The 25,219-nt window shown below is 40.0% G+C and overlaps 1 protein-coding gene across 1 annotated transcript; it reads right to left on the reverse strand.

Moving 5' to 3' along the window:
- LOC145773923 (ral GTPase-activating protein subunit alpha-1-like) lies at positions 1 to 25,219 on the reverse strand. Its single transcript, XM_082585048.1, has 22 exons — positions 24,773 to 25,219; positions 24,000 to 24,092; positions 19,482 to 19,643; positions 18,786 to 18,911; positions 18,365 to 18,490; positions 15,858 to 16,028; positions 15,386 to 15,496; positions 14,527 to 14,595; positions 13,945 to 14,061; positions 12,861 to 13,041; positions 12,198 to 12,379; positions 11,833 to 11,886; positions 7,488 to 7,629; positions 6,290 to 6,465; positions 5,870 to 6,051; positions 5,507 to 5,686; positions 4,735 to 4,858; positions 4,178 to 4,333; positions 3,348 to 3,506; positions 2,563 to 2,690; positions 1,689 to 2,008; positions 1 to 1,036 (listed from the first exon to the last, which is right to left on the reverse strand). Exons 1-22 carry the CDS (start codon positions 25,217 to 25,219, stop codon positions 837 to 839), a joined length of 3,606 nt encoding a protein of 1,201 aa, XP_082441174.1. The 3' UTR covers positions 1 to 836.

The following is a 25,219-nucleotide window of genomic DNA, read 5'->3' on the forward strand; positions in this document are numbered from 1 at the left end:
ATATATTTTAAATTGCAAATACTTAGTTACATAAAATTGCAAGTGCAAAGAACGTGCGAAACGACCAGAGATGTACGTATACGCCGCAAATTCTACGCCGCATACTTGCGGCGTAGCCTTTTTGTTTGCGCTAACGCTTGCGGCCACATTTTTTTGGATAGTTTGCGCTTGAGGCTGCGCCGTAAAGTTTTTGCGATTGTTTAGCGCATAGCGTCAACGCATACTTTTTAATGTATTTTTTTCTGTACAACACGCCAATACCTTCCAGCGCTGCAGTTGAAAGAATGTTTTCAATGGGCAAAGACATATTGGAACTAAAACACAGCAAAATGTCAGATGAACGCTTTCAGATGCTTGTGTTTCTTCGTGGAAATTCAAAATAAAACTTGTTTGTTTTGAGTGTTTTATACCGTGTGAATGTTTGGCACCTAGCAAACAAAATGGGTTTACGCTAGTGTATGCGCTGACGCCGCCAACTTTTTTTACAAGTTGCGTTGACGCATACGCCGTATGTTTTTTCGAACGTTTGCGTTTACGCTAACGGCGTCAATATTTTTTGTATGCGCGTACATCACTGGAAACGACACACTTAACAATGAGTAGGCTAAATAACAGTTGCAATTTTGCACAAATATTCAAACTCAGTCTTTGAAATCTACAGTAGCTTAATTACACCACCCATGAGTATACAGTATGTAGCAGGACTTGTAATAGAGTATTTAAGTAGCTAGAAAATCAGTTTTTTTTTTGTAAATGGACACATTTGCTACATAGATTTAACGGTGACAACAGTAGTCAGAATAATTTGCAACTTAAATTTTGAATAAAACTCTTTTCTAGTGATGTTTTGTAGTAATTTTGTTAGAAGATGAGGTAACACTTGATAGATTAGGAAAAATAAAGAAAGGACTGTTCTGGAAAGGACTTCTGCCCTCTCCCCATGTTGGGCTGGTTTGGGAGTCTTGATGGAGCGCTGGGGAAGAAAAGAAGCGTTTGGAAAAGCTTGAAACAGTTGATGGAGATTTTCTTTGAACATCTGAAAGAGACAAATTAAAATTAAAGTCGCCATTTTTTTTAAACTCGTGAGTGTGAAAACAACGCACTGTCAGTGTTGGTTCATGGGAATACTCTTATACCTCTTGGAAACACGTTTCAAACTTGCAATGAATTGTTGGTTGGTTTTGAATCTTTATCCTCAGACTAACAAAGCCTTGATAAGTTATGCCTGGTTGCTTTGCATACTTGTTGTGGAGACTCAGTCGTTTTTGATACAAAACGGCTACTTTAGAATATAGCTTCGAACTTTCGTATCGTAAATTGTTGCAGCTTCAAAAATATTTGTTTCCGACAACACAAAACAACTGCATTTCGTCCAATCAATAAAACCTCTCAGGTTGGGTCTTCGATAGAGAGGCAGTGTAAGTGGTTTTTGTGTTTTTTTGAAAGATTTCAATGGAATCAATGTTGACTCTTAATTTTCGTCAGCCTTTTCGCTGCCACGGACGAGAAATTGCCGACCTTTGTGAGGCCAGATAACGTCATAATGATTCTTTTTGGGCACGAATGTTTCTAACATTATTAATTAGGCTTTAGCTTCTTATTTTATGCCTAATTTGCCTCATATTCAATTTCACGTTTGTAATAGCGTATCATCAACTGACGAAACGTGAAACAAGTTTTGCCCTCACCTAAATGTTTACGTCGAGATGGAACTTGCAACGTGTTTGCCAATCCTTGAGAAACGTCATTGCGCGGAGATTTAGAAACACTTTTTGTGCTGTTGTTATTATTATTGGTGTTGCCAAAACTTGGAGTATTGGGAAGTGAACTTGCAGTGCTGGTTACAATAATAGACAGTTCCATGGATTTGCCAGAAGATTTTTGCTTCTTTTTTTCTTTTTTCGTTATTGGGCAAGGAGAAAGAAAATGAGCAGAGAGTTGTTCGAAAGATTTTTTGTCTTTGAACTTTGTGATAATCTGATGGAGATATTTGGATCTTTCTTCATAACTAAACGCAAATTAAGTTAAGAAAAACAAATTATTCCAATGAGCGCCAAATATTATTTTATAATGTAACCATCCGTTATTCAAGTTGACTCATTGACTGAATGTTAATGCTCAAAAAAGCACCGGTTCGACACTGCTCAAGAGCATGCGCCTGAACGACGACATGCCTGAAGGTGGACACGAAGATTGGCTTCCTTGCCATCCCATTCACTTAATCTAAATCTTCGTCTACCAGGCGTAAGCCAGAAAACGCTAAAATTCAAGTAGGAAATATTGCGCTGAGATCATAAGCCACCATGTGACATTAGCTAAATTCTAAAGGACTAAAGGACAAATCTAAAGTCTAAAGTATTTATCTCTTAAATTTCACACAAGTTCTTTATTCAGAATTTATTAATTCTCTAAGTAAGTTACTGTTTAAAAACTTCTTCTTGGCTATGCTATAAGCTACTTATTGTGATCATATGTATGTCAATTAAAAAAAATAAACAATAATCTATTATTTAAACATCTATTGCTGCAATTCTTTTCTCAGAAAGTAATTACAAAGGATACAAGGCTTGATAAAGATTGATCAAAGAACGCTTCGCTCTTCCGCCATTGATTGCTGTTTCTCGTACAAGGACGGGCAGAGCGCGTGCGGTCACCACAGCTCCGTTAAACAATGGCCCAAAGTAGGGGATCTGAAAACAGTTGATTCGGTTTGTTTCATTTCGCGATTTACGACTTTACACGAAGCTGAGAATAGTAAACTGCTATTGAAATTTAAGTCAGCACTAAAATTACAAGTTCATCATAAAAAATAAAACTCGCCATTCGAATTTGTGTACAAGTTTTAAATTATGTCACTTTTAGAGAAGCAACAATCGTTGATTCGGCGAGTTTTAATCAAGTTCACGATATCTTCTGGTCAAAATCAAACTGCAATGGTCATCAGTTGCATGAAACTGCCGGAACAATTGCAAAACTTATGAAGACTTTCAGATTTAATACATAGCTCCAGCCGCAAATCCAGAAGTTTGGGCAATAAAATTAAAATCTCAGTTCAAGAAACTACAACCTATGACTAAAAATGGCATTTCTTGCCACTAAATCAAAAAATGGAAATTCAAAAATAAAAATGAAACGAAATTAAAACTGGAATTTTCAGACAAAGCCACGGTATGTTCCGAGTGTGTTTGCTAACAGCATATGGTCAGTTGCCGATTTTTAAATCAGTCTACCGGGCCCACAAACAAATCACATTTAACTGTTCTATTGCCGCCAAACAAAGTAGTTTTAGACAGCTCAAGTAAAACGGGGTATTGAAGATCTAACAACCAGCACAGGCTTATGATCACCTCAGGCTTCTTGATGATTTGGATCCTGAACAAACCAAAATGGATCGGATAGATAACAATAAGCACGTCTCCAAACTCAGTAGGAATGATACCACGCCTGTAGTCGCGGTGATGCTCGCTCCAAACAATGTGTACCTCGTCGTTACCTAGGTGACGAATCTGTGCATATTACGTCATTATACATCAGCTGGTTGCGTGGGCCTGTATTGGGAAAGTTTGAGTGACACTTAAAGGGCCACAGGTTTGTTAACCACTGAGACACAATAACGTGCTAAAAGATGGTCACAATTTTTCATTTTTGTCACTCAATCTGAATACTAAACTGCCAGGTATAAGCCTAAAACAATAACTTTTACACCAGGTCATAAGTGGATCTTTGTCTCAAAGAGGAAAAAGCAAATTTATCGATACATCTGGAGTTAACTTTGAAAAGAATGTTGACCGCAATCTACCGCTCCATCCATTCTACAATTCACTATCGATGTGCATCTGTGTTTGAAGATTCAGAGAGAAGTTACTCTCACTACAGCTAGGCCCCCCTATAACACGCATTTCAGAGCAAGATCTATTACTGGAAGGCGTTTGGTTATTTCAGCATGCCCAATTGTCCAACAAACTAAAGCAAAAATTTGCACCTATCATCGCATAAAGTTCCATGTTTGACTGTGGCTATATCTACAGTGAGTAAATAGTGTAAAATTACCAGTATCTAAAAACCTATAGAGCTTTTTACCCTAAGGTGGGATAACCACAATGTGGGTTCGCATAGAACTACAAACTACAATGACAAGCTTTTTCATTTTTTGCTTCATATGTTTTTTTAATTTTACCTTAACGTTTTTAGCGGCTTCATTCAACGATGGAAAGCGTGTCGCTACATGATAGATGACTTCAATTGTTGACGTGGCGTAATAGGGAGCTGTGGCGCCATTGCTCCCGTCGGACTGCAATTTACCCCGAAAGCCGTTGTGATTGGTCAGATCAACCTTAAACAAAACAATATTCGGGTGTTTAAATGTTAGATGACAATACAATAATGACAATGTATTTTTGTTTGCTTGAAACAAATCTTTAACCCTATAGAACCCAACTACAGAAATCAAGTTGAAAGACTTTTATTTTGGGACAGAGCAGTATCACCACAAAAGAATAGTTAAGAGTACGAAGTGTTGCTGAATTGCAACATAAAACTATAAAAATTCAAATGGATTTTTTGTGTTTTTTTTTCACAAATATTTGCCCTATTTCTCCAAAGTTTACATATTTCCTTAAAAATGTACCTCTCTAAATATGTGCAACAAAAGGAGCTACAGGGTCAACTAGCACATGCTTTGATTCGACAGTTGAAGACTAACACTGACAAAAACTTTCAACTTTACTTTCGCACCTCCCAACCAAGCCCAGCAACAAACTCTTCATACTCCTTGCTCCCCTTAGTGTTGGAAAGGATAGATAGTTTGTCTTCCTGTCCTTCGGCGATGTAGAAGACAGCCACTTTGTGAGTTTCCCGGCTAAATAAATAGTATACAAGTTGTTGTAAAACCCTTGATTCTCTCTTCTGATTGGTTGTGTTTAATTAATCTTGCGTGCTCTGCGCACAGTCGACGTGTTGGCTTCTGGCGTGATTCGCGAAGCTCTTGTTCACATTTCTCTTTGTCCACTTTTCAGTTGTGTTGTGAGGGTTGTGTAAAGTTTAGGTGCTAACTTTATGTTTATGTTTAGCTATGTTTTATAAAGCCTTTGTTATGGTAATCTCTTTAAGCAAATAAAATATGTCATAAGTTAACCATTATTTTGTAAATATTATGTTGAACATCTTTTTATAATGGCTGCTTTAAGGAATGAATATACAAACAGCAGATTTTTTAAGCGGAGGGTTAAACAAATCGTTTGATTAATTAATTATTTGCAAATCAGCTTTGTTTAATTCATGAGCGCTTAAATGCTTAAAATTTCCTAAAATTACATTGAATCATTGAATGTTTAGCACTGAGGATGAAATGTCGTTTCAAAATATTTGGTGAACATAACTATTAAATTAAACTTTACAACTGTTAAGGTTTGAAGAGAAAATCAGATTTTTTTGGCAATACCTGTTCATTTTCTGCCTCATAAAAACTATTTTAAATCCAAGTTAAAAATGAAAATTTACGCTTTACCATCGTCTTGAATCAAGATTCTTTAGCTCTCGAAGCAGAGATTCATTCTTCTTAAGAAGACTCATCTGGTGTCCTTCATCAAATGACAGAAAGTCCAGTTTCGAGCAAAAAAGGCGAGCTTCATGGAAGGTCGTGTGGAAATCGAGATTTTTTTGACACCGGAAAGCACTTTCTCGCCAACTACAGTAGTAAAATTTGTGTTTTCATTTTTGTTATTATTGTTTTTCGACCAACGTTTTAGGGATAGATTTTTTTACTACTTTACATTTAATTTTAGCTCTTTTGTGGTGTCACCACGGTTGTGGAGTTATTTATGAAGTACAGAGATTTTTTCTGCGAATATACTTCCACAGTAGGCCCTACCCGACAAAAGGAGCTTTTTTCTGGCAGGTTGAGGCGAGGTTTTCGTTGTATTCTGACATTCGCTTGATGGCAGCGGATTGTGCATCAACAGATAAACCAACAGGGACTCCTGGAGGAACGTTGAGCGGTAATTTTGGGCTGATTTCACATTCTGGACTTGACCATCTTATGTACCGGAGAAGCTGAGATTGCAAACAATTGTTTGAGGATTTTGCTTGTCTAAATTAAACAGACATAACCAAGCAACAACACTACATTTAACATTATAAAAACAAAAAACAATAAGCGAACGTTTTCGGCTGGTCATACAGCCCTTTTCAAGCCTATAAAATATTGTTTATCTCAGTAAAAATATATTATGAACAAAGATTGGAGGAAGTTTCGGCTCAATTGACAAAAGCAAAGCCAAGTTGCCATTACCTGATCAAGTTTGTCACACGAATTCTCCGGAAGATCAGTGAGCTGGTGAGGCATTGAGGAGGTGGTGATGTAGGATTTCGCTGGCTCTGTTACTTGAGTGGACTTAACACAAGTCGAGAGATCATTTTCTAGGTGGTGTTTTGGTTCATGCAGTCCCGAAGCCGTTTTGAAATGGACTGAAGTAAAGTGAAGATAAAATTGGAGGCTACTGTATTAATTGCATTTTTTATTTGTTAATAAAGTGATGTTATCAGGCATCTTCTTCTTCTTTCTTCTTCTTCTTCATCTTCTTCTTATCAGGCATGTAAAAGTGGAAGAACATTGACGTGTCTGGAGAGCCTAACTAGATCTGAAACAAAGCGGAGTCAGGTAGAGAAGTCAGATAAAGGTATCACGTAGAGGTAGAGGACTTAGATAGAAGAGTCAAATGCAGGAGTCAGATAGAGGTATTAGATAAGGGAATCAGGTAGGAGAGTCAGATAGAGGAATCTGACTCCGCTACTTGACTCCGTCACCTGACTCTTCTATCTGACTTTTCTACCTGACTCCTCTGCCTGACTCCTCTACCTAACTCCTCCCTCTGACTCCTCTATCTGAGTTATCAGACAAAGGTATCAGAGGAGTCAGATAAGGGAGTCAAATGGAGGAGTCAGATAGGAGAGTCAAATGAAGGAGTCAGATAGAGTTATCAGATAGGAGAGTCAGACAGAGGAGTCAGATAGCGGAGTCAGGTGGCGGAGTCAGGTGGTGGCGTAAGGTAGCAGAGTCGGGTGGAGGAGTCAGATGGAGAAGGTGCATTGAAATATTATCCAGTAAATCGACATCATACTTTCCGCTTCAAGAAAATGAAATATATTCCGACAGTTGTCAAACCCACCACAATGCTTGATATGAACGACTCGGTTACATGTCTTGTAATACAAAGGAATTTATTTTCACACGAGTCACTTCAATCATAAAAAGCTAAAAATCGATTTCGATCAGCTACCAGCCAGATCATCTTCAGTTAAGCTTATTTATGTAGAAACCTATTTGAATTTTTATATTTGAATAAGCTTAACTGAAGATGATCTAGCTGCAAGCTGACCGAAATCGATTTTTAGCTTTTTATGATTGAACTGGCGAGTGTGAAAATAAATTAATTTGTAATATTTTCCGCTTACGTCAATTGTCACAATATAAAAATAGGAGAGCTTACCACAGGGATGACTGACAGTTATGTCTTGCGGTTCGTGTAACATCGTTGATTCCCAACAGTGTTTCCCACTGATATTTCTAACTATGAAACGAACCGATCGCAGAGAAGTCTTTAAGCTTGCATCAGAAAATGATTTTTCTTTCTGTACATGATTGAAAAAACTGTTACTTTTGCATACTCACTACATTTTTTGCAACAACACTATTAATGTGTATTTCTTACATTCCGCTGTGTCCACCGCAGATATACGATACTCTCCGTTGGTTTCTTATACAGTGCATAGACCTAGGCTATGTGACAAGCTAAATGAAGCATCGTATTGCTAACTTTTATGGCTAATTGTATCTGCTTATATGCACTTTTGCTACTGTCTTATCGTTTGCTATCGTTGATGATGATGATGATGGCGTATGAGCGATCTTTCCAGGCTAGATTGGAGGGCAGGAAATCTTCAGCCACTCAGCAGTCTCGTCGTCCAGGATTCTCAGACCATGCGCACCGTGTGGAGGCCGGTGGGTTAGGCAGTGGTGGATGACATGGTCTGCGGTCTGTTCCGTGGCACCACACTCGCATTCTGATGAAGGAGCCAGGCCCCACTTGTGCATGTCCGAACGAAAGCGGCCGACGCCAGTTCGCAGGCGGTTAAGCCTGACCCACGCAAGCCTTGCGAGGGACATCCCTGGTGGACGGGGATCGGCGTCGGGTATGAAGTCACGGAGCGTGGAGGTGTGATTTTGCCACTCCGTGTTCCACATGTGGTTCGTCCAGTGTGCCGCACTTAAACCAAGTTCTTCGGCGTTCTTAAGGAGTTGTTGTGCGGCAGGCACAAAGGGGCGTCTTGATTTCAACCGCTGCTTTATAGGTGGTGGTCTCTTGAGTGTTGCATGGAGGAGATGGTTGGGGTCCAAAGCGCGGCGAGCGAGAGAAATCGTAGCTCCTTTACGGCGTAGCTCAGCGGGTTGGATGCCTGCTAGGATGGGTAGGCAGTCCGTTGGAGTGGGACGCAGGCATCCAGTCACAGTACGCAGTGCGTCGTTGATGGCGGTATCAATCTGGTGGGTGTGAGAACTACGACACCAGATCGGCGCGCAGTACTCAGCGGTGGAATGAACAAGGGCTAGGGTAGCTGTACGAAGAGTTTTAGCACCAGCTCCCCAGCCGGAACCCGCCAATCGCCTCAAAAGTGCGACGCGTGTAGATAGTTTTTTGCGCAGTGACTTCAAATGCCGGCGGTACGTGAGTGACCTGTCCAGGGTTATGCCGAGGTATGTAGGTTCGGCACAGTAGGGCAGGCGTTCCCCATCAATCTTGATGTTTATCTCACGCTGTGCCTCCCGGTTGTTAAGGTGGAAGGCCGCCGACACTGTCTTTGACTTGCTGAGCTGTAGCTTCCATTTCTGGAGGTATGCTGATAGTGTTTGCATGTCTTGGCTGAGGTTCCTCTCCACTGACTGCCAGTTTCCTGCTGAGTGCAGGAGTGCCAGGTCGTCTGCGTAAGCATATTTCCTGGAGGTGGTGGGGGGCAAGTCGTAGGTGTATATGTTGAACAGGAGAGGAGCCAAGACTGAGCCCTGTGGGACGCCGTTTTTAAGTCGGCGTAGTCTGCTTCGACGACCGCTACCGGTTGTGAGGGTAAAACTGCGGTTTTGCACAAGTTCCATCATCATATGGACCATGTGTCTGTCAGGGAGCAGACGGAGTAACTTGCAGGTAAGGCCGCTATGCCATACGGTGTCATAGGCAGCCGTGAGATCAACAAACACGGCGCCAGCCTTCTTCTTAGCCGAGAAGCTGTCCTCAATGTCTTGGGTCATAAGTGTGACCTGATCTACGGTTGATCGTCCGTGTCGGAAACCAGCTTGTTCACGGGGGAGCTGCGGATCTATTATTGGTTCGACACGGGCGTAGATGAGTCTCTCGAGGATCTTGAAGGGGATGCAGAGCAGTGAGATTGGACGGTAACTTTTCGGGTCCCCTGGGGGCTTCTTCGGCTTAGGGACTGCAACCACAAGGGCTCTTCTCCAGATTCTGGGAATTCTCAGGTGGCGCAAACAGCAGGAAAGGAAGTCTTTTAACCAGGACTTTAAGGAGGCAGCAGCATGGAGTATCAACTCCGGGCATAGGTGGTCAGGGCCCGGGGCTTTACCTGGCTTTATGTGCTGGAGGGCGGCGGAAAACTCTTCCGGGGTGAACTCACCCGAGATGTTGTCCCCGTCTGGGGTTGTTACTCTCCAGAGGTCCGTCATTTCTTGCAAGACGGATCTATCAGATTCACGGTCTCTCGATTTGTATTTCCCGTTCTCCACAAGTTGTGAGGCGATGGAGTTTGCTGAAACGGGACATTGTTGACGAGAGGCACGTGATCTGCCAGTTAGGTTGTTCAGTGTACTCCATGCTATGCGGCTGGAGTGCGTGAAGTCGATTGATTCAACGGCTTCTGTCCAGCGCTCCTTCCTCTTTAAGTCCAGCCTTGCCAGCAGAGCTGTGGCTGAGCTGTTGGTGTCATTGCCCTGAGGGGCGTGGAGGAAGTCGGAGTAGAGGCTTTCGCACTCCTTATCCCAGCACGGTATGTAGGTCTTTCGTCGGCCGCGGGAGATGGATTGTTTTGCCGCTGATGTTATTGCATCACAAAAGTCCTGGTAGGCTTCTTCCACGTTGTTGGTGTGAGGGGATGGGAGATACTGTGTGGCTTCATTGGTGAGGAGGCTATAATACTCCCAGTTAGCCATTCTGAAGTTCCATCGATTAACAGGCTTGCTCGGGACAGGCATTATGAGCGTTGGAGCCGTGATAATCGAGGGTCGATGTTGGGACCTGGGGAACTTCTCTAGCACACGTCTGTCCGGTTGGCAATTATCGGGGTCATCACTTGCGAAAGCCAGATCGGGGTTTGTACCAGTGTTCCAGCGTCCGGAGAAGAAGCTCGCTGCACCCTTGGGATCGTGCAGTAGGGTGAGGTTGTTATTGGCTGACCATGAGGCCAGGCTTTCTCCGTCGGTGTTGGTGGTGTTGTAGCCCCAATCAACGTGGTGGCAATTAAAATCGCCAGCATAGAGGCTGGGTTGGGGGAACACTGGGATGGCTGTTGGTGTTAAGCGTGAGGGTGGTGGCTTATAGACATTGATGATGTGATAGCCTGATATGTCTATGCATAACCACTCTATCTCCGACTGGGCACTGGACTGGTCTATTGGCGTCCAGCTCAGTTGCTCATGGACAAACGTGGCGAGGCCGTGTTTCCTGCTGATGGTTGCGCCTGCGAGTGTGAAGTTGGGTAATACCAACTTATCCACAGATGTGCAGTGGGTCTCCTGGAGGAGAATAACGAAGGCCTGATGTTTTGTGGCCAGGTACTCGATGATGCTGAGCTTGCTGGCCGTAATGCCTTCGGTGTTCAGCTGCAGTACGGTGGGTCGTCGGTACTTTTCGACAGAGGAGCTGCCGCGCCCTGAGAAGGGCGTTTCCCTATCCACCCTGGGCTGAACCTGGGCCTGGTTTGCTCGAGTGTGACAAGCTTCGTTTCGCATATCTTTTCTCAAAGATATGGTACTGACGGGAGGGACCACGAGAAGGTGCTTGTTCTTCCCCCCCTGTTTGCTATCGTTGGAAATGTGGGACAACCTAGGTCAGACGTCAGGTCAAGCGGACAATCTAAACGCAAAAATACCGAGGCCAAAGCACAGAAATTAAAGTCACTTTTATCAAGCGCATCGAAAACTATACTGCTTTCATCTTCAGTGGTTGGCTACAAGTCGAATAAACAGTTTGCAACGAAACTGAAGATGAAAACAGCAAAAGTTTTGAAACGTTAGCAACTCAAGATTTTAGTTGCTGAGCTTTGGGGTCTGAAACTTTGTTTGGTGGTACGTGACGATATGAAAGATTGTATGCACGGTAAATTATTATACACGTTTGTTTGGGCATGAAATTAAAATCACAGAAGAGATGGTACCACCCTTCATTTTTATACTTTTTAGGTGAGTGGAACATCACTCGATAAATACCACCCTAAATACCACTCAGTTCATCAATCCATCAAGAAGACAGACAGTCCTCACTTGTCTTCTGTCCCAACAAATACCATTACCCTGGACAACAACATCGACACTTACAACTTTGTGTGATAAAAAGATAAACCGTCAGCTCTTGTGAAAAAAAGATGAAGATTACGACTAAGAATGAATAAGAAAAAACAAAAACAAAACAAAGAAGAATGTGCCATAGAAGCTTGACACTTAACTGACTAACTTTGCGACAAAGACCAGCACACAGGAGGTCTTTAATTTTAAGTTCAAAAATGAGCTATTGCAATGTTATAACTGAAGCATTTCCTCATTATACATACCTCTGCGGGTATCTCTAGCACTGAGAGAAGACACGAGTCGTTGCAAATCAAAAACTGAAAATTAAGCAATTCAGAATTACTTGATTTAAATTTAGTAACAAAATAAAAACAAATCAAGACATGTCCCAGCTAAAAAAAAACGTTATTTTGCATCAATTCATTGTCTGCAAACGTTGAATCAATAAAAAACGGCTGGTTTTCTTGATAGAGTCATTACATTAAGAACGTTATAAAATGTTGTTTTTATGTTGATATGTCTAGAATTAATCATCGTTTGGAAGCAAATGTACAAAGTTTATTTCTGAAAACAATTATTTTAAAAGTATTACAAGGTACAAACACTACGAAAGTGACGTAATAAATACCTGCGCGTCGCGGGAGTTGAACAACGATGGATCGAGATCGTGCACGACATCGGTTACGTCATGGTACTCACTGACCCGGCTAGTGACGGCAGATGGGTCTTGGGTGAGAGGGAAGTGGCCTAAGTGGTTGGTGAGGTGGCCCAAGACTGTGCTGGCAGCCAGTCTAACTTTGTTGCTTCTTTCTAAATATTTTCATTGGATTAATTGTTCTGTACAACGTTGCTTCAACATATGCTCAGTGTTTTACCATCATCCACGTTATTAATTTTTTCAATGTCACAATCGTCGTCGAAAATGTTTGTGATCTACTTTAGTGTTTTTTGGTGTTAAAATTGTCATCAGAAATAACTGAAGATGATTTTTATGTGAGATCCAAATACCCAACAGTTTGGAATTGTTTTTTGTCATGCAGATTTCTTGTTCTAAAAAAAAAAAAATAAACAATGTGGGGAATTGCCAAAGGATCTGATTACTGTTTTAAATGCAAAAAAGGTACAACCCAGAAAGAGTTATTACTGCGACGGCTGTGTTATTGGGTGCATAACTGAGTTTGATTGGTCAAAAAAAGTTTGAAACATTCTATTTATAACCTGGTAACACTGCTAGTGGCTGGTATTTTATCAAACAAAAGCAAAAGCTTAACTTTAAACACCAAACACTCACGGGACTTTGCTTCACTTTTATTGCTGCTAACTTTACTGAAAGCACTTATTCCAGTTGGTAAAGCGTCTTGCATGTTTTCCAAAGGCAAGTCTGGATCAAAGTCTTCGGATGCCAAATCTGACAAATCTAGAGTTTCCACATATCTGTGGTTTTGTTTTCCAGAAACTGCTCTTTGTAAAGTCTGTGATATCACAAATGATGATAATTTTGTTGATGTTTAGGCTTCCTTAGAATTAGAAAAACAGAAGATTCAAATTTGTTTTCTTCAAATGATAGCTCAACAGCAACCGATTCTCCCTAAGGATCTTAAATGTCCCAAATGTAATCGAACTTTTAAAACCAGGATTGGATTCATTAGCCATCTAAGAACTCACTGTTAGCTTTTTACCTTTTTATTTTATTTTTATTGCGAAGACCATCATCCTCGAAGACGAGGGTTAGCCATCAGAGCAACAGTGACAGTTAAACATTTGTTCAACAACGAACGAAATCATTGAATGTGGCTTACTACGTCACTCATTACGTCACTGAGATAACTGAGCTGAAAATGTATTTTCTTAGCATTGCTTTGACGAGTACTAGATATTGAGAAGATGCACACACTTCGTTCCTAGTGTGGCACTTTCTGGATCGTTTTTGTTGCAGGAAGATTTCATAACTTCATGTATGTTTGAAGCCAGGAAGACCTTCATCTAGGCCTACCCTTTCATCACCCAATTTTTTTCATGTTCACTAATTTTTAATCCAAATCCAGTTCTTTTTACATTGCTTTTGGTGTCTGCAAACGTTAAATAGCCGTAAGAAAACATGTGCTGCTTTTTTAACTGAGATGGTAACTCTTCTGCGTTGTCTAAGCATTTAGTTAATCACCTGACGTATTAATGACGTACCTATCAAACCAGAAAAAAAAATGGAAAAGAAAACCGGTTACTTTTACGTTGTTTTGTTAATTTAATAAAAATTATTGAATTCGTTTCCATTCGAAGTCAGCAGAGTTTGCAAAACTTTCCACCTCTTTTAAACTTTTAGCTTTACAATAGTTAAACGTCAACGAATGTTGAACCAACGTATACACAACAAGTACCTTGAGTACTGTGGTGATTACTCGTCGCTTGCTTTGGGCGCCAACTGCATCGGTGAGGACCCGCTTAGGGACCACCATGCACCAGTCCAGTAAACAGAACAACAGCGATATAATTAGCTGAAAAATAAATATAGAACAGATTTAAGGACATCTCAAACTTCAACACTTTTGCAAACCTTCTGAAGCTGACTTTTCTTATTTTTGCAAATGTATTTCTGAAGAAGACTTAAAGCGTTGGTTGTTGAATGAATTTTATCAAATGATATCTTTCAATTGCTTTAAAGAGCTTACATTGGCTTTGGAGTTGACACGTTGGCACAAACCGACGCTGGAAGGATCGGGTTCGACACCTTTCGAAAGCACATAGCTGTGTTTCGACAAACAATAAAAAATTGAAATGTCTTTGGCAGGACACTTAGTGATACTCCTGAAGGTGGACACGAAGGTTGGCTTTCTTGCCTTCCTGTCCACTTCATTCAACTATTCAACCAACAAGCAAGAAAATTTTGTAACGTCCTTTCCAATGTGAACTCGTAAACATTGTGGTAAAAGAGTCCCTTACAGCTAAAGATAAAAGTGTACCTTTTTTCTGGATTGGGTGGTTTCTGCTTCCGATATGCTGAGCAGCAAAGATATTGTCAAAGATATAACCTTGAAAAAAGATAAGAGATTTAAATGAATAGCCCACTGTAGAAGAACTGCACTAAATAATTAACCAATAACAGTTAAACCATACGAGACTATGATTCTATACCACCTGATATCAACAAAGAACATTGCATTTTTTTTTAATTTCCTTTTTATCTTCAATTTTTCAGAAAGTGATGCGACCGTGCCAATTTTCTTTCAACTTAATAACTTATTTCGGTCACAAACACGCTTTAACCTCCTCGTTTTGTTGCTTCTAACTTTTTCTCGACCTTTGCTATGTTGACCTGTATTGTTATCGCTGTGATGGTCAGAAATAAAAAAACAACTGAACTGAAAATTATCAACAGTCGGAGGGAATTGCTGCGTCACTGATGCTCAATCACTGAAGAGAATTGCTGAGTCACTAAGAAACAACAATGTCGTACGTGTGCTATAGCTTGTCATCTTAAGTATGAAGAACAAAGTAAAGCTATTAGAAATTATTTTGGGCCAAATTTTTTTTGTGTTTTGGGCCAAAAGAAACAACCCGAAACTAGCCAAGTGCTGTAGCCAAACTGCAGCCCTCTCAAATGAAACAAATTTGTTCTGCAAAGTAGGCTACCTTGATTCAAATCGAATCTAGGACCAAGAAATTTTGTGACGATAAGAAACAAAATTTAGCTGGTTTCGAATAGTCTCATCACAGGTCACCTATGTTCCTATTGCTTAAATTTGGAACTTTATATATATAGCCCTACATTGACATGTGTGGCAGTAAATGTTCCAAGTGAACAATGTATCAACAACTTACTTCAATCACCGTTAGCGTCATTCCAGGCATGACTTTCATCATCTCAGAGCTGCAGTGGGTCAATAGATGAAGTTGAGAACAGGCAACTTTGGCTATCAGGTGATTGTGAAACTACAAAATAAAATATGACCTATTGCAAACATGATAGCTTTCTCTTTGGAAGTGGATATGTTCGCTGAATAATTTAGGATATAAAACTTATTAGTTTTAAGAACACATCAATTAATACGTATAAGATATAAACCTTGTATACCGGGAGCCGTCCAAGCAGCAAATTTGTTTCACTTTCAACTAATTCATCAGAAACTTTTGGTCGTGTAGACTGTGATTGAAACAATGAGGTAATTCTATTTTGTTTAAACTCTGTTTTGCATCTTTCATTTACACAAGGAACAAATTTAACTCAAACGCTGAATGTGGAAGTGCTTTAAATTATCGGAGGAAACACCTTTACAAAATTATCTTTCCTCACGTTTAATGATACAAGAAGTATGTTGATTGCTTCTTTAACTCGACAATGCTTCTTGTGTTGAGAAGTTAGCTCTTCATATAACCACATGCCGGTGCTAGCGAGCGCAACACATCGAGCCGTGGATGACGGTTCCTTTCTGGCAGAAGTGAGTAATATTTCGATCACAGCATCCTGCGAGATAATGTAATACTGCATGAGCAAACGGTCACTCTAGTTATCATTCAAGGGTAGCAACCAATTTGTGCTTAAGCATATTAGATAACCCAAAAAGTAAGTGAAACAGGTAAGTAGGCTACTATCAGCTTGTAGCCTATGTTTCAGCTAGACCTGCAGTAGAAAAACTAAACAAATTTTTTGATTAGTTTTCAAATAGCCTATAGTTAAATTTTTGCGTGTCTAATCGCAAGATATTGTTACAAGGAAGCATTTTTTATGCAATATCCTGCCAGTATGGAGTTTATTGACTGTAGCTACGTAATAAAAACAACTGAACTGGAAATATTATGGAAGTGGTTATCTATTTGTGGCACATAGAGGTGAATCCGGGCATTCTCGGTTACGGGCTGGTCACCGGTTTAAGACTAGACTAGCCTACTGCTACAACTAAACAACTATACAATGTAGGAGAAATCACAAAATAGTTTCTGAAGCAACATTTCCAGCTTTTTGCCCATTAAAAGGTAAAGGTGGTCCCACGCTTGATCGAAGTGTCGGGTATGAGAAGATAAGGTTTTTATTGTACTAAGCCAGTGCTTCTCAACCCCTGGGTCGCGACCCAAAACTGGGTATCCGTTTCATTTGGCTGGGTCGCTGTAAGATGTGGTGATAAAAGATAATGTCTCTTGAGCAAAGTTAAAACTGTCTACCACTACTTTAGTTTTTGTAGTTTCCACTATTCAAACTACGCCGCAGGTTTCACCCTACGATTTTGCCACACGCATTTTGCGGTGAAGTGTACACAACAGTACACACTAGACTAGAAAAGTTTAACAATTAATTGCCGAAGAAGGGTTATAGTGGACAAAATGCTGCAGTATTTGCAGTGATGGAGCTGCAGCTGTGCTCGGATTCCGCAAAGGTTTTACTGCTTGTGTGGAACAATCCTAATGTACAGTAGGCTACTTGTCAGTCACTGTTTCGTCCATCGAAAAAATTTAGCATCTTGCAGGCTTTCCACCGAATTGGGAACTGCCATGCAAGATACAATTCACATCGTCAACTTCACAAAGGCCAAATCACTGAACTCACGACTGTTTGAAAAATTATGCGAAAATTTTAATGCAGAATACAGACATTTGTTGAACTTTTCTGATCTGAGGTGGTTATCTCGTGGCAAAGTACTGGATAGATTTGTAACTCTGAGCAAAGAGGTGAAGGAATTTTTGATAAACAAGAAGCATAGCTTGGCAGAAAAGTTTGCTGATCAAACGTGGCTTTTGTTTGTGGCGTATCTTTCTGATATATTTTCGCAGCAGAACATCTTGAATAAATCTTTGCAAGGACCAAACATAATTTAGTCGATGTATCTGAAAAACTGATTACTTTTACGGAAAAGCTGAGGTTGTGGAAGAGGAAGATCGCGTCCCAGAAAACAGCAATATTTACTGTTTTGAATCAGTTACTGGTAGATACGGAGTTAGGCTTTGACGATGTCCAGCTTGTCATAGAAAGGCATTTGGGTTCATTGATACGATAATTTGATTATTAACCCTAAAATTGCAAAGGATTTGGACTGAGTGCGCAGTGCATTTGCTATTGATGTTGATACCTTGCCTGAAAACTACCAAAGCATTTTTGGGTTTCAAGAGGAGTTTATTGACATTCAGTGCGACAGTGTATTGATGAACTGTTTTAAGAAAGAAACCCTTGGTCAATTTTGGACAAAAGTCAAGAATGAAAAGACTGTTGTTGGCACGCACGTAGCAAAAGCTCTCCTGCCATTTGTTACTACCTGCCTGTGAGCGGGTTTTCTGCGCTTACTCAGAACAAAACAAAAGGAAATTGTCTTCAGCCTGAAGATGACATTGGCACTGAGCAAGATAGGTCCAAATTTTGACAAGTTGTTGAAACAATACAAAGTCAAAGCTCATATTAATTAAATTCGACATTTTGTTGTTATGTTTAATCGTGGTATGTATGAGTGTGACTCATTTTTTCATGCTTACAAAACGTTGTGCGAAACGTAATTTTGCAAATAGGGTCGGCAAATCTTCGCTATTAATTTAACCTTAATATTTGGGTCGCCACAAATAAAGGTTGAGAAGCATTGTACCAAGCCTTCGGCACTTTAGAGAGTAGGGTTGCCAGTTCCTGTCTCTCGGCCGCCTTCCTGCAGCAATTATGCCTATCCAATCTATTACACTCTAGGACTAGGTAGAGATGAGCGGTGTTTTCAACAACCAACTGAAACCCGGCGTCGAACCAGGTTTGCATAATTGGAAAGCCAACGCCTTATCCGTTGCGCCATCCCACCGCCTACATTGCCTACATTGCCTACATGACATTACCTTTAATTTATTGCATTCAACTGCATCAAGTTTTTGGCAGTCCGGTGTCAAGACAAAGGCATTATGATGGATATTTGAAAAGCACAACGCTGATCGAAGGATAGTTTGCACTTCTGAGCGTGGGGCCTATAAAAAGGCGATAAAATCACGCATAGTTCATAATACTCATGGTTCATGGTAAAATCATTCAACCAAAATTTAGTTTTGAACGCACCAAAACAAACAAAATTATCGCAAGCAGATTTTGCAACAAGAACAAGAAATTTAAATGTCATCAATCAGCAAGAAATTTAAACTAGAGCAGAGAGGGCGAGTGACCAGTATGAGTCACCAAAAATCAAATTCTACACAGAATCTAGTTATGACTCATCACCAATTGCTCAAGGCAACATGACAGAATGCCAGAGTAGGCTAGTCTAACCTTCAAATCAAAGGATGCAGTAATGGAACGACAAGCGTGGATAAAATCAAGGAGGAGGAGATGGGATGCAGGAAGACAGGATGAGAAAAACTGACATGAGCTGCGAAGGATTTTATTTACTAAATCCTGGAAATAAAATAGAATATTATGACATTGTGTTGTAATCCTATCATAGTTTATACTGTAAGACGTATATCAGAAAGCATGAGCATTAATTTAAAGTATAAATCAGAAGTCTAAGCCGAAACTGAACAAAACTAAATTCTAGTTGTAACATGTCCACTTGTCGTTGAAGTGTGGCAGCCGGATGAGTTGTTCTACCAACTACTTGTCATCGGATGGAAAAGTGTATTTGAAGTGCGTTGCTCTCGCTCGCACCCCGCAGATTCATCATTGGCAATTTTACATGCTTGTAAAGTTTTTTTACCGCTGACGCAGGCCGGTCACCGAGATCGACAAAGTGAAGTTTCCGCTTGTTGTTGAAGTGTTGGTGTATGTGAGCTGTTCCATTTCTAGGAGCCCTGGATGGAGGGCAGTTCTGAAACACGCTGCTCAATCTCACACCCCGAGAGTCGAACCATTGTTATTTGGTCTTGTTGTTGCATTGCTCACTCAGTAGGATTGTCTAGCTTGGCATCAGTTTTGCTTCTACACATACACAGAACTCGACTATAAAAATAACTCGTTTGTTCAAACCTGGTCGGAGGAACACAGAGTCTGGTGCAAAATGACGTAGAATCTAGATAAGTGCTTCAGTTCCAGAGGGGAATTTTTTGGCTTCAGTATCGTCATCTTGTATAACAGTTGGTAGGTGAACAAGATCTCTTCTTTGTAGCATTCCGGACGGCCAAGAAAAGCCTGCAACAAAGAGCAGTACATATTTTTATACACATAGTGTACAGTAAATGTGTGCCGAAATTACTCTAGCAAACATAAATGCAGAAAATTGCCAGACATGAATATGCATAATATCACTTATTATGTTTCTGAAGATTGTTTTTGCAAGGCTTTGTTACACGTCAAAGCAGTAGCTGGTGTAAGGTTACCAATATGTTTTGCAACTCTTTACTGGTTTTCTATTTGTCTACTGTGTTTTTGCATTGTGCCTGGCATATCGTGACTGATAAATATTACACAAGCCTTCGGAAAACCCCTCGCCTGTTGCAAATCGTTAAATTGGCAATCTTCATTGGTGAAGGTTTAGTTATGCTACATAAATGAAATTTTGGCTCATTGATTGGGATTTAGACTTCAAATCGAAAGGTCTGAAGTTTGGTTCCCCTTCTCTGATTTTCTTTTTTTCTTGACCAAGACAATTTAAGTTTGTTACTCACCATGTGTTTGAAAAGAAGTGCCATCTTATAAAGTTCATCAGGTGCATAATTTTCATGTTATCTTTTGTCTTATTTACAAATGAACGAGAAGACAAAGAAAGCCAATTTTCTGTCCATTTTCAATCATGTCATTAAGTGTCTTACTGAAACCACTTTAGTATATTCGCGGTGTCGATCCGGCGCCCTTTCAAACGTCATACCCAGGCTCTCACCACCTGGCTGTGAAGCTGTCTGTATGGATATGCTAATCAATCGGCAATGCAACCGGCTTCCGTGATAAATAAAAGGTTCCTACAGTAAAGTAAGGTATGAAATGAAAATGCTTTATAAACACTAGTGGGATGGCACAACGGATAAGGCGTTGGCTTTCCAATTATGCAAACTTGGTTCGACTCCCGGCTTCAGCTGGTTGTTGATACACACCGCTCACCTCTACCAAGGACAGCGTTTCTTAACAGGGGTTTCTTAACCGGCTGGAATAGACTGTAAGGGGTGCTAAATGCATGCAGTATAATATCAAAAGAAATTCATATTACTTTTCTGCATTTTTTCGTCTTTCTGCCAGTATCAGCAGATTCGCAAATGGAGTGACGAATATGTCAAGTATGGCTTTACTGTATTCCTGGACAATCGTGGAGGACCAGACCGGGTACAGTGTATGACCTGCCATTTCGTCTCTTGCAACCCAAATTTGAAGCCTGCTAGACTCCAGCAACACCAGTTGAAGCATCCAACTGCAGAACGTGAACAGACTCTCGAGACCCTTTTTACATTGCCTTTCTTTGAATAATGCAGACCAAAGTTTAGGGGCGGCGCCAAAATTTTGGCATGCTTTTTGCTCGCTGGCGGTATACTATATAGTGAAGTTTCTTGTTGTCTAACAAACTGTGCAGTTGTTTCAAGAGAGTTGATTCACTTACATATGGTTATAATTAAATTTCTGTTGGTAAATGGAAGTCAAATACCGAATCCTGAATCAAAACAGCAGCACAGTTTGTTAGACAACAAGAGACTTCATTACAAAGTATATCGCCAGCGATCTGAAAGCATGTCAAAATTTCGGCCTGTACTAAACTTTTGTCCGGCACTGTAGTAGTTGTATGTTAACAATAGTTAGGAGGTGCTAGACTGTTCATGCCTGTTTACAGGGGTGCTAGAATCAGAAAAGGTTAAGAAATGCTGACCTAGGGTGTAATAAATTGGGTGGGCATAATTGCTGCAGGAAAGGCGGCCGAGAAAAAGGAACTGGCCACCGTACTCTCCTTAGTGCCGAAGGCTTAGTACAATGAGAACTTTATCTTCTCATACCCGACACTTGAATCCAGTATGGGACTCACCTTTACCTTTATAATCCCTAGAAGTTAAGTGAGAACGAAGAGCGCATTGATTGTTCCTACCGTGAATGACCGAAGTGAAACCAGACTTGAAGATCTTGGTCGGTCAATCTTCGGTTTTATTTTACTGGACATTTGAACTTTAAAAGTAAAATTTTCTCAAAATGCATAAAAGCAACCTTACCAGGCAATTAACCTGAAATATTTTACAACTTTGCTTAAAAACTTATTTCAATTAAAATGTATCCTATTCTTGAAGTCAAAAGCTTACTGACAACTGCTGTAGTAGTTTATGGTGATTACAATGCAGAATTTGCTACAAGTAAAGTATTACAGGTAAATTTGTACTTATCAACCTTAATCGTGCAGCTAGCTACAAAATACCATTAGACAGAATTCTCCTCTGTTTCGTCCTTTTGCAAGTTCATTATTTCTTGTCATGCTAATTTTGTACTACTCCACCTGGAAACATGCGGTGGATATTTTGGGTGGAATGGATTAATTTAATTCTGAAGCTACTTTGTAATCGCCCATTTACTCTCCACAACCATTAATCTCTATTTTTCATCACGTTTACAACTGATTATTACTTTGATTAACTTTTAATTGCTGACTTACTCTTTTGGCAATCATGTATGTTCAGTCCTTATTTCAACACCCTCTCTATGGACAAACTGCTGTACAGACCAGGTTGAAATCAAGAAAAGGCTTCTTAATAACTTACAAGTTCAGCCACTGATCTCAACGAAAAAGGAAACAAGGCCCAAACAATGGAACAAGCAACTCGAAAATGTTCCATCATATGCTGAAATGACTTTCACTTCTATGCTGAAATGACTTCTTCTTCTCTGATGGTTCCACCATTCAGAGTCCTTTCTCCTAGCTAACGCCCCTTAGCCAAAGTGGAAAAAATTGAATCGATTCCGAACCGTTGTTGTTGGTGGTCCAGTTACATGCATCTGTGGCATCAAGCCCCAAACAGCGCACCATCTTCTTGTGTGCCCTCAGCTTACCACCCAGTACAGCAAGTTGGACTTTTCAATATGCAACTCCGTAGCAAAAAAATCTCAATCTGTGGTGTATCAACCAAATTTAAAAAACTCAGTAGCAGAAGACTGCTCTAAGTTAGTCAACACAGTTCTCACAATATTAGATGATGGTGAAAAGCGTTGACAAGGTTGGAGGTCCAGAGGTATTTTTGGAACCGGCCTGAGGTAGCTTTAGATCTTTCTAAGGGGCCCAAAAATTCGAAGAAAACACAACTTATCATTTTGCTATGATGCTTTTGCAATCAGATTTCAGATTGAATTCTTGATTTTTGGCCGAAAACTACTTCAGTCTTTTATGATTTCACCAGTATCTTCGCACTTTCCCTTCCTTGTGCAAGTGTTGAAACAGTGTTTTATTTTTTGTTAGAAATGCCTTCTAATGCTTCTATGGGCCTCCCCCCTGAGATTTGGATGGTAGCGGCCCAAAGTTTTAAAAACTACTAATTTGTCACAACAGTGACAGCCAAATGATAAACCATCGACAGCGAAAACAATGGACCATAGGTAACAACAAAAACAATAGGCCTAGGCTAAACATCAACAACGACCAAACGACAGGGGATAAATCATAGCTAGATCATTTGCAAACTACAAAATCATAGAACAAACACGTAACTATCCTTTCTATTTCTGTCCTCAAACTATATTTAAAGCGACCATTGTAGCCTGCTTTCAAAAAAAACTGTTTGTTCTAATCTCAATTCTGATCAAGTTTAGAAGACTTAAAACAAGTTTAGTTGTCAATGCTCGCTACTTAGCGTTTGGTTCATAAGCAGCTACTGCGAACCATACCGATTACTTTTGGAAATACTAGTTAGATGAAGTTTAACGCGAAGGCTGCTGCACCTTTCATAAGGAAATCATTCTAACTTTTTTACACAAACGTAATTTCCTGTAGGACTACTAAATGGAAAACTTTCACTGACAACCTCGTTCTTCAGCAAGTTTTGGCGGACAGAATAGTTAACAACATAGCATGCTGACAAAAGCATTTTCACACAGCGAGCAAAATTGGCCCTGTCAACGTATGCAGACGTTGAATCAATGTAAGAAAGACCGGTTTTGCTGGCTGAAAGTTACTTCCGAGCATACGAATATAAATTTGAAAGCATTTTTATGAAACTTTTGATTATAGTGACGTGAAACGGAAACTTAGCCATGCGGTGACTCTAAAAACTTGCCCCTTGTTGTTGCTGCACGTTTTTGTCTAGCCAGGCCACAAAGCTAAACATAACGAATAGAAGTATAAGTTCTCCATGTGAAGGAGTGGTATTATCTATTCTATTGCCTACGGATCTAGGCACTGAAACTGACTTAAAATGGCGATATTTAAAAGCTATTAATTACATTAATTGTAACGTTAGCATACGTACATACGCATAAATCATGCTAGCGAAGTCCCACAGCAAAATCCATCATTTTTACATTGATTCAACATCTGCAGACGTTGAATCATTGTAAAAATGACGGATTTGCTATCTGGGGTAGTTCACTTACCTTATTATTTGATGTCGGTGATTCTGACTGTGTATGGAGATCTTGACTGTTTTTGAAAGTCTCCTGTTCACTCAGAATTCCGTTGTTTGGCAACTGCAAGCATTTTACAAGGACGTTAATTACACCGTGTCTTGATGACAGAAGTGTTGGAGCATTTTATAATAACTATCATCATCATCCATTGTTTATGCCATTATCATTTCTCACAATTGGCGGTTGTGTGTAACTTCTTAAGAGTTAAATCATATTCCTGTATGATCGCTGTGTAGACTTAACTTTGGGTGGGAATTTTATTGCTTGTTGGTGGCAAGTAACTCTTTTTGCCAAAGAACAATGTGAAGAACGCAATCAATATATAAAATTTAATCACGAATTTTAAAGATGACTAGAATATTTCTTTATGGCTCCACCAAACATTTCTTAACATAGCAACCAGCGAGAACTTTTAGCACAATATTTAAAAAACATCAAAGTTGCTATATTTACGGCACTTATTGCCATGGTTGCGATCAAAGAGTATTGTTTTGTGGCAGGTGTTGCCAAAACTAGGTTAAGGGTGAAGGTTAGGATTTTTCTTTCTGCCCAAGACTTCAAAATTGTCCAAATCACAAGTTTTTGTCTCTGACGGGTTTAAAGTGTTCTCAAAGTAGGTCATTATTTTTTATCTGGCAACACTAAAGCCATAGATACAGCCAGTCTTAAAAGCAGTCGGTAATATGTATTTGAGTAACCCTGTAGCTCAGTGAGACAAACGAAATAAACATACTACTTACATTTTGATTGTTATCAATTTCTTCTTTTCTTGTGGAAGAGCTTCGACTTGACCTTGGAAACCAGGGGAAAGGAGGTAGGGTCAGTGAGCGAAGACTTCCGCTAATCGGAGATGGTTTGAGTTTGATTTGCGAGCTTGCAGACTTATGTTCAGTTTCAAGATGTTCAGCTTCATCATCAAACACCGTGTCAAAGAGATCATCCAGATCTACACTGCTCGTGTGAAGACAAACCGAGTCGGATGCAGATATATATTTACGCTTAATGGTATCGTGTTGACTGTATTCTTCCACGTTCAACCGTTTCCCATTTTGGGACTCCAGCATACATAGAGTTGGAGATCGGTTTCCACTAAAGGGAGAGCTATAAGGCCTTGAGTGTGAATTTTCTTCAATGCCATTTAAAGATAAACTCGAACCACCAAAGATAGATTTCAATCGCTTTTTCAT

This window comes from Aplidium turbinatum, chromosome 7 (genome assembly GCF_918807975.1).
Source record: "Aplidium turbinatum chromosome 7, kaAplTurb1.1, whole genome shotgun sequence".
NCBI classification, from domain to species: Eukaryota; Metazoa; Chordata; class Ascidiacea; order Aplousobranchia; family Polyclinidae; genus Aplidium; species Aplidium turbinatum.